At 47.5% G+C, this 10,715-nt stretch overlaps 1 protein-coding gene across 1 annotated transcript; it reads left to right on the forward strand.

Annotated features, from left to right (window-relative positions):
• Positions 1-253: 253 nt before the first annotated feature.
• On the forward strand, positions 254-10,104 carry LOC139749396 (uncharacterized). The gene is made up of 5 exons (XM_071663202.1): positions 254-412; positions 5,314-5,392; positions 6,266-6,416; positions 7,232-7,402; positions 9,207-10,104. Exons 2-5 carry the CDS (start codon positions 5,339-5,341, stop codon positions 9,314-9,316), a joined length of 486 nt encoding a protein of 161 aa, XP_071519303.1. The 5' UTR covers positions 254-412; positions 5,314-5,338; the 3' UTR covers positions 9,317-10,104.
• Positions 10,105-10,715: the final 611 nt, after the last annotated feature.

Consider the following 10,715-nt stretch of genomic DNA (forward strand, 5'->3'; position numbering starts at 1 on the left):
GGGAAGCTAGAAGATAAAAGCGCCATTGAAAAAAACCGCTCTTGTGGTAATTTCGCTCAAAGGAACCCGATCGGTGTAAGTTCGGGGGATTTCGCCACATTCGATAATCTAGCTTTTGGGGGCGCGAGAGAGGGAGTGACGTCACCCCGAGAGAGCGAGTGACGTCATCCCCCAAGAGAGAGGGCGAGTGACGTCATAGGGAGTCAAAGGGGTTGGGTATTTCATGCCCAGAGGAGGAGGAGGAGGTTGACGGGCCCCTCCAATAACCTCCCTCCCTTCTCCCTCCCTCCGTGACGTCACTGGTGATAAGGGCGGTGTTAGACGAACTAATTAACGGCGTCAACGGCCACCCTAGACCGCCAGTTCGCGCCAACCCTCGCTTGGAGACGGACGCACGCGCCATATTTGTACCGTGAGTTCTGCGATTCGATTTTTTTTTTCCTCATTTTTTTTTTTCTTTCATTCACTGTGGGGACGTCGTGCGCAGTCCATGTTTATTAACATATTATTACATTATTAGTCAAGAGCGTGACCTACGGGAAATGTGCTGTGCCACTTCACTTTTAAGTAATTAAGTAAAGTTAAAGTGGTGGGGGAGGAAGGAACTCACCCTCCCCAAAATCGAAACACTTTTGGCCATTTTTGTCCTGGAATTTTCCTTTAGATTAATCTATTGCCACTTTGATGAATGGGGTACCCTTATGAGGTGAGGGTCCGTGCGACTAAGCTAGGCTAAGCTAGGTTTTGATGATCGCCCCGTGCACTAAGCTAGGCTAAGCTAGGTTTTGATAATCGCCCCGTGTTCTAGGTTAGGCTAAGCTAGGTTTGGATAATCGCCCCGTGTACTAGGCTAGGCTATGCTAAGCTAGGTTTTGATAGTCGCCCCGTGTTCTAGGCTATGTTATGCTAGGTTTTGATAATCGCCCCGTGCACTAGGCTATGCTAAGCTAGGTTTAAATGACTGCCCCGTGCTCTAAGCTATGCTAAGCTAGGTTTCAATGATCGCCTCGTGTACTAAGCTATGCTAAGCTAGGTTTCAATAAACGCTCCGTGCTCTAAGCTATGCTAAGCTAGGTTTCAATGATCGCCTTGTGCACTAAGCTATGTTAAGCTAGATTTCCATAATCGCCCTATCCACTAGGCTATACTAAGCTAGATTTTCAATAATCGCCCCGTTTACTTCGCTATGTTAAGCTAGGTTTAAATGGTCGCCTTGTTATATATATTTTCTCACAGCTAATGCTCACCATATGGCAGATAATATTATAAAAGATCCTAGTCCATATTGAAAGCTACACTCACAGACCTTAACTTGAAATAAAGAGAACATTGTGCAAGTGATACAAAACGAGGGAGAGTATATACGAATTTTGAAGAGTGTGGAAAACGTGTCTCTTCATATACACCAACTCATAGGTATTGGGAAGGAGGACATGAGAGGGTACAGAGTTCCTGAGCTTTGGGGTGTGGGGGAAATAAAATATAAGCAGATATTAAAACCGTGAGTTGCCAATGGCCACACAGCAATCATGTGACGCAGTAGCTTGCTGAGTAGTGCTGACCTATCAACAACCACTGAGACAGACCGGCCAGAGAGGAAGCTAGATATGAGGGAGCAACGTGAGGGAAGGGGAGCTTATAGATGAGACCCCGATGCCACACCCTGTCAAAAGCTTTGGAAATATCAAGGGCAACAACACATAATTCCCCCCCAAAATCTTTCTGGGATGATGACCAGATTTTATTAGTAAGATAGAAAAGAGCATCACCAGTGGACTCTCGTCTTACAGAAACTATACTGGTGATCAGAGAGAAGACGATGAGATTCAAACGTCCGTGGGTATGGGAGTTGAGGAGGGATTCCAATACTTTGGAATTGGTGGATGTGAGAGCAACAAGAAGATAGTTAAGTTAGAGGAGTCAGAATGGTCACACTTCTTAGGGATGGGATGTACCTACGCGTGCTTCCAAGCAGAGGGAAAAGTTCTGTTTCTCAAACAGAAATGGAACAGACGAGCAAGCACAGGTGCAAGTGGAATAGACGAGCAAGCACAGGTGCCAGTGGAAGAGACGAGCAAGCACAGGTGCAAGTGGAAGAGACGAGCAAGCACAGGTGCAAGTGGAAGAGACGAGCAAGCACAGGTGCAAGTGGAAGAAACAAGCAAGCACAGGTGCAAGTAGAACAGACGAGCAAGCACAGGTGCAAGTGGAAGAGACGAGCAAGCACGGGTGCAAGTGGAACAGACAAGCAAGCACAGGTGCAAGTGGAAGAGACGAGCAAGCACAGGTGCAAGTGGAACAGACAAGCAAGCACAGGTGCAAGTGGAAGAGACGAGCAAGCACAGGTGCAAGTGAAAGAGACGAGCAAGGACAGGTGCAAGTGGAAGAGACGAGCAAGCACAGGTGAAAGTGGAAGAGACGAGCAAGCACAGGTGCAAGTGGAAGAGACGAGAAAGCACAGGTGCTAGTGGAACAGACGAGCAGGCACAGGTGCAAGTGGAACAGACAAGCAAGCACAGGTGCAAGTGGAACAGACGAGCAAGCACAGGTGCAAATGGAATAGACGAGCAAGCACAGGTGCAAGTGGAATAGACGAGCAACCACAGGTGCAAATGGAACAGACGAGCAAGCACAGGTGCAATTTGGAATAGACGAGCAAGCACAGGTGCAAATGGAACAGACGAGCAAGCACAGGTGCAAGTGGAATAGACGAGCAAGCACAGGTGCCAGTAGAATAGACGAGCAAGCACAGGTGCAAGTTCAAAGACACACTCTTTCAGCACACGGGGATGGCATGCCATCAGGACCATAAGCCTCGCTTGTGTCCAGAGAAAGCACTGCCTTTCAGACAGCTCGATAGGAGATTACGGGAAGAGGTAAAGGATTAGAAAGAGGAGCATCAGAGAGTGAAGGAATATGAGAGTCATCCAAGATGGAGTTAAAGGAGAAACGGGAACTAAAAAGAGAGAGTCGCTTTGTCTACGGGAGAGACAGCTATAGTACCGTCAGCACTGCCCGTCTCTTAACTTTGTGTATATGTACTATGTCTTTGTCTCCTCTACACACACACACACACACACACGCACACACACACACACACACACACACACACACACACACACACAAATACACACACACTCGTTTACGTAGGTGTGTCACCGTGAATCGTATCTAGAAAGAAAGAAAAAAACACACAAAGAAGTGATAGAAAAGAAGAGTGAAATGGGAAAGACAATCTATGAATTGTGGAAGAACCAGTGAACCTGTAGGTCGCAGCTGATGCAAAGGATGAGATGGTAAAGTCCCCCCAAAAAACTCTTCGCGGTTTCGCCGTTTTGGAACGAAAGAAAGAATTGACTTTAGAAAGGCGCAACCCAGAGTCCCAGATGGACACAAAACATTCACCTGACGCCCTCGGGAGCAGAAACCGGAGTAATAGCTACAGAAAAGAGAGAGAGAAAGAGAACCACTACTGTAATGTAGAACCAGTGGGTTCTAGTTCTGAAGTCAGACTAGAAACCGGAGTAATAGCTACAGAAGAGAGAGAGAAACATAACTAACACTGTAATATAGAACCAGTGGGTTCTATTTCTGAAGTCAGACTAGAAACCGGAGTAATGGCTACAGAAGAGAGAGAGAAAGAGAACCACCACTGTAATGTAGAACCAGTGGGTTCTAGTTCTGAAGTCAGACTAGAAATCGGAGTAATAGCTACAGAAGAGAGAAAGAGAACCACCACTGTAATGTAGAACCAGTGGGTTCTGGTTCTGAAGTCAGACTGGATGAGGTGCTCAGTCAAATCGTGCTGAGAGTCGATACTGACAAGTATATATGGAGTTAGAACCTCACCCGAGACATCAGAAACCTGGCCAGACACACGACCATCCCGGGTCGGAAAACTTACAGGCGTTTGTTTCGGCCCTCCCACCTTTCTATAAACCCTCACATCCCCCTCACCCCCTCATGTGGAATGAAGAATGCTGCGTTCATCTCATTTCTTTCATTTTAAAGGGGGGAGGGATTAAATCGTGATGTTGAGGTCCGGAATATTGTGCCAAGACAATGAAGTGGAATGGTCTTCGTCAGGTCACTGGATTTACCTGAATGGTCTTCGTCAGGTCACTGGATTTACCTGAATGGTCTTCGTCAGGTCACTGGATTTACCTGAATGGTCTTCGTCAGGTCACTGGATTTACCTGAATGGTCTTCGTCAGGTCACTGGATTTACCTGAATGTTCTTCGTCAGGTCACTGGATTTACCTGAATGGTCTTCGTCAGGTCACTGGATTTACCTGAATGGTCTTCGTCAGGTCACTGGATTTACCTGAATGGTCTTCGTCAGGTCACTGGATTTACCTAAATGTTCTTCGTCAGGTCACTGGATTTACCTGAATGGTCTTCGTCAGGTCACTGGATTTCCTGGAACCTGGAAGTTGTGCCCTAGGCATGTGGAGCCTGGAAGTTGTACCCTAGGCATGTGGAGCCTGGAAGTTGTACCCTAGGCATGTGGAACCTGGAAGTTGTACCCTAGGCATATGGAGCCTGGAAGTTGTACCCTAGGCATGTGGAGCCTTGAAGTTGTACCCTAGGCATGTGGAGCCTGGAAGTTGTACCCTAGGCATGTGGAGCCTTGAAGTTGTACCCTAGGCATGTGGAGCCTTGAAGTTGTACCTTAGGCATGTGGAGCCTGAAAATTGTGCCCTAGGCATGTGGGGCCTGAAAGTTGTACCGTGGTTTACAATATCTGACCCGTGGTTTACAGTATTTGACGTGTGGTTTACAATGTTTGACCTGTGACTTACAATATTTGACCTGTAGTTTACAATATTTGACCTGTGGTTTACAATATATGATCTGTGGTTTACAATATTTGATGTGGTTCACAATACTTGACTTGTGGCTTGCAATATTTGACAATATTTGATTTACAATAGTAAACCCGTGGTTTTACAAACTTGCGATTTACAGTGTTTGGAAATTCTAAACTTGTGGTTTACAATTTGATTTGTGGTTCATAAGATGGATCGAAGTGTCCCAAGGAGCTCTGGCCTGTGGTATTCTGAATGTTTTATTCCGAGGGGGTGGGAAAAAACACTCTAAGACCTATGATAGATGGGGGGCGAGAGACTCAGAAAGAACTCAGATAAGAAATAGACCCCCTCTCTGTACTGGTATGGTGAAACGGGACGAATTTCTTGGTACGAATTTCTTGGTACTTTCTTTGGTACATATTTACTTTGTCGCACATGATGTGTCTATCGAGAAATTGCCAGTATTTACCTGAGCTGTGTTTCCATATCTCTCCCTTGACAGCCACGGCCATCCAGCATACCTCCAAATGAAGCGCTTTTCCCTCGTCTTCCTTCTTGTGGTGGCAGCGTCAGCAGGCCTGGTAAGTAGTCCCAAGTCCTCTCTGGTTTTTCCATGCATGCGAGAACCAGTTCTTTCTTTTGCATTCAGACATTCAGGTTCAGCCGCTGAAGTAAAATCTTTCGCTCAGTTCGAATTCCGAGAGCACTGTGGCCCGTTAAGCATGTACTGACACCTCGTGCAGAGACCGTCTCATGATTCCCTCCTGCAGATCCTCCTTGAGATCCTCCCACAGACCATAAGATCAGTACAGACTAGACCAATACCCACCCAGGGACGCAGCTAGTAATGACCCCAAGAATATCTTATCAAAGTTTAGGTCTGGGGGAACGGACATGTTCAGGTCTGGGGGAACGGACATGTTCAGGTCTGGGGGGGGGGGGGAAGGGACAATGTTCAGGTCTGGAGGGGAAGGGACAATGTTCAGGGACATGTTCAGGTCTGGAGGGGAACGTACATGTTCAGGTCTGGAGGGGAACAGACATGTTCAGGTCTGGAGGGGAACGTCCATGTTCAGGTCTGGAGGGGAACAGACATGTTCAGGTCTGGAGGGGAACGTCCATGTTCAGGTCTGGAGGGGAACAGACATGTTCAGGTCTGGAGGGGAACAGACATGTTCAGGTCTGGAGGGGAACAGACATGTTCAGGTCTGGGGGAGGGGAACGTCCATGTTCAGGTCTGGAGGGGAACAGACATGCTCAGGTCTGGGGGGGAAGGGACAATGTTCAGGTCTGGGGGGGGAAGGGACAATGTTCAGGTCTTGGGGAAGGGACAATGTTCAGGGACATGTTCAGGTCTGGAGGGGAACAGAAATGTTCAGGTCTGGGGGAGAGGAACAGACATGTTCAGTTCTCAGGTTACCAATACATCCCCGTTTGTTCTTCGTGTTCTCCAGGTGCCGCCTCTAGGGTCAGTGCAAGAGGGGATCAAGTCAGCAGAACATGAGGACCTGAAGGGCCTCGCCCTCCCCGCAGGACTCGATCCGGAGGACCTGCCAGAGGCCGCCGCTGAGGTGGAAGACCCCGCGGGTGGCGACGGAGGAGAAGGTAAGAGGTCGGTGGCGGGGGTCTGTGGCAGACCCTCGCCAGGCGAGGTAATCCATAACGAAGACCCTACCCTATAGGTTAGGTTGGCCCTCTAGAACACGACGGTACGAATCCTGCCTCGTGTATAGGTCTCTTTTCTCTTTTTGGGGGGTCTCTGAACCACTGAACCATTCATGACCTCTTCATAGGCTTCAGAGACCCCCAGCCAGGGTTTCAGAGACCCAAGCCAGGGTTTCACAGACCCCTAGTTAGGTTTCAGAGATCCCTTCAGTGCTTCAAAGACCCCCAGCCAGGGCTTCAGAGACCCCAGAGACCCCCAGCCAGGGCTTCAGAGACCCCCAGTTAGGGCTTCAGAGACCCCTTCAGGGCTTCAGAGACCCCTTCAGGGCTTCAGAGACCTCCAGCATGGCTTCAGAGACCCCCAGCCAGGGATTTAGAGACCCCAGCCAGGGCTTCAGAGACCCCAACCAGTGCTTTAGAGACCCCTTTCAGGGCTTCAGAGAGGACCCCCCGCCAAGGCTTCGGAGGCAATGGCGCCCACCCCCCCTTCCTTCCTTCTCTCTCTCTCTCTCTCTCTCTCTCTCTCTCTCTCTCTCTCTCTCTCTCTCTCTCTCTCTCTCTCTCCCCCAGGAAGGTCGTACCGTCGTGATGAAGGACCAGTCCTACCACAGCTTAAGGTGATGACACACACCCACACACGCACACAGACACACACACACCCACACACACACACCCACCCACACACCCACACACACCCACACACACGCTTTCCCTACCACCGCTAGAATGTCCCAACCCTGTAATATCGTCCACAGGTGCCAGCACGACAGAGATCCTCCCGACAGAAGAGAGCACCACAGACGACGGTGTGTTCACCACAGACGAAGACCTCTCCACAGAGCTGACCTCGGAGGATGGTAGCACCTCTCAACCCATCACCCACACCACCACCTCCAACCCTGTGACACCTGGGGGCCAAGACAATGGTATGGCAGTCTTACTTCACTTCCTCCAAAATCTCTTTTATATATATATATATATATATATATATATATATATATATATATATATATATATATATATATATATTCTAAGCAAATGGATTTGTACGTAGCATTTATGGATCTGGAGAAGGCATATGATAGAGTTGATAGAGATGCTCTGTGGAAGGTATTAAGAATATATGGTGTGGGAGGCAAGTTGTTAGAAGCAGTGAAAAGTTTTTATCGAGGATGTAAGGCATGTGCACGTGTAGGAAGAGAGGAAAGTGATTGGTTCTCAGTGAATGTAGGTTCGCGGCAGGGGTGTGTGATGTCTCCATGGTTGTTTAATTTGTTTATGGATGGGGTTGTTAGGGAGGTGAATGCAAGAGTTTTGGAAAGAGGGGCAAGTATGCAGTCTGTTGTGGATGAGAGAGCTTGGGAAGTGAGTCAGCTGTTGTTAGCTGATGATAGGGAGCTGGTGGCCAATTCGGGTGAGAAACTGCAGAAGCTGGTGACTGAGTTTGGTAAAGTGTGTGAAAGAAGAAAGTTAAGAGTAAATGTGAATAAGAGCAAGGTTATTAGGTACAGTAGGGTTGAGGGTCAAGTCAATTGGGAGGTAAGTTTGAATGGAGAAAAGCTGGAGGAAGTGATATGTTTTAGATATCTTGGAGTGGATTTGCCAGTGGCTTGGAAACATGGAAGCAGAAGTGAATCATAGGATGGGGGAGGGGGCAAAAGTTCTGGGAGCGTTGAAAAATGTGTGGAAGGCGAGAACGTTATCTTGGAAAGCAAAAATGGATATGTTTGAAGGAATAGTGGTTTCAACAACGTTATATGGTTGCGAGGCGTGGGCTATAGATACAGTTGTGCGGAGGAGGGTGAATGTGCTGGAAATGAGATGTTTGAGGACAATATGTGGTGTGAGGTGGTTTGAACGAGTAAGTAATGAAAGGGTAAGAGAGATGTGTGGTAATAAAAAGAGTGGTTGAGAGAGCAGAAGAGGGTGTTTTGAAATGGTTTGGTCACATGGAGAGAATGAGTGAGGAAAGACTGACCAAGAGGATATATGTGTCAGAAGTGGAGGGAACGAGGAGAAGCGGGGGACCAAATTGGAGGTGGAAAGATGGAGTGAAAAAGATTTTGAGTGATCGGGGCCTGAACATGCAGGAGGGTGAAAGGCGTGCAAGGAATAGAGTGAATTGGAACGATGTGGTATACCGGGGTCGACGTGCTGTCAGTGGATTGAACCAGGGCATGTGAAGCGTCTGGGGTAAACCATGGAAAGTTCTGTGGGGCCTGGATGTGGAAAGGGAGCTCTGGTTTCGGGCATTATTACATGACAGCTAGAGACTGAGTGTGAACGAATGGGGCCTTTGTTTTCTTTTCCTAGCGCTACCTCGCTCACATGCGGGGGTAGTGGGTTGTCATTTCATGTGTGGCGAGGTGGCGACGAGAAGGAATAAGGACAGACAGTATGAATTATGAACATGTGTATATATGTATATGTCTGTGTGTGTATATATATGTATACGTTGAGATGTATAGGTATGTATATGTGCTGTGTCTGTGGACGTGTATGTACATACATGTGTATGTTTCCTTGCGCTACCTTACTAACGCGGGAGACAGCGACAAAGTATACGAAATATATATATATATATATATATATATATATATATATATATATATATATATATATAATACTTTCACCATACGTAAAATCTTTTTAAAACCTGTTCATATATAGATGTCCCTCAATCTAAGATGGGTACCCTTACTCTTCTCTCTTCCCTTTCCGCACACGCAGGGCTGTCTGGCGGGGAGATCGCTGGTATAGTCATCGGCACTTTGGCTGGAGTGGCACTCATCGCTGGACTCATATACTACCTCAAGGTCAAGGACAAGCTCTGCTTCTAAGAGGAGGACACACCCACACACACACACACACACACACACACACACACATACCAAGTCTCCATCATCGTGCCGCCGATCCACCACACCACCACGGGGGCAACATGCCAGAAGCATCTCTTTCGCCACCACCTACTCCTTTTCCCAACTTCGATGCTGCGCTGCAATCAGTGCCAGGGGAAGGTTGGACCCCATTGGAATGAGAAGTTGATTGTACCCCTACTATGTGTGTGTGTGTGTGTCGGTGGACAATGCCACAGCCTCCGACGAAGGCGACTTTTCACTCGTGGCCGCCACCACAGGCAGGCAGAGCCCGGTAACACCTTGCAGAAGCAAACCGCACACACACACACACTATCCTCAAACATCTCATAATCATTTCAATAAATAAATCAATCTATATATTTGACAATGTTATATTTCCCCTCGTACTCTCTACACTGAACGAGGACCAAAAGTGTTTTACTTTATAAAATCGCTGTAAAAATAAGTGTCTCAAAGATGTAAACAAGTCAAAAGTCTTATAATCCTCACTTATGGTTAACTTAAATTGTATTGCGTATGCGCGTGTGTGTGTGTGTGTGTGTGTGTGTGTGTGTGTGTGTGTGTGTGTGTGTGTGTGATTACCTATTTTGTACTGTTAGATATATACATTCGTTTGGACCCCATCCATTGGCCATCTCACGTGTGTGTGTGTGTGTGTGTGTGTGTGTGTGTGTTTGCCTGCCCCACTGTAAATATGTAAATGTCTCCAGTGTTTTTTCTGTTACGAATAAAAAAAATGGATCTTTCTCTTTTTTTTATTTTTTCTCTCTCTCTCCTTCCTTTCTTCTGTCACACAACGGGATATGCAAAGTCAGACCCCGATGCATCACAGTGACACACTTTCTCCCTCTATATCCCCTAGTTACCGCCATGATGGGAATTTTTCCCCAGAAATCATAGACCCCGATGCATGGCAGTGACATACCTTTTTTTTCCCCCCCCCCTGGCCGATGGGTTTTTTTTCTTCTTCTGTGGCGATGACTTCGGTGGCCTGTGGGCCTGGGGGAGAGGGGGTGGTCTCTCTCTCTCTCTCTCTCTCTCTCTCTCTCTCTCTCTCTCTCTCTCTCTCTCTCTCTCTCTCCTGTGTTGACATGGATCAGCTGTTCATCATCTCTCTCCTGTGTTGACATGGATCAGCTGTTCATCATCTCTCTCCTGTGTTGACATGGATCAGCTGTTCATCATCTCTCTCCTGTGTTGACATGGATCAGCTGTTCATCATCTCTCTCCTGTGTTGACATGGATCAGCTGTTCATCATCTCTCTTGTGTTGACATGGATCAGCTGTTCATCTCTCTCCTGTGTTGACATGGATCAGCTGTTCATCATCTCTCTCCTGTGTTGACATGGATCAGCTG

Source organism: Panulirus ornatus, chromosome 7 (genome assembly GCF_036320965.1).
Source record: "Panulirus ornatus isolate Po-2019 chromosome 7, ASM3632096v1, whole genome shotgun sequence".
In the NCBI taxonomy this organism is placed as follows: Eukaryota; Metazoa; Arthropoda; class Malacostraca; order Decapoda; family Palinuridae; genus Panulirus; species Panulirus ornatus.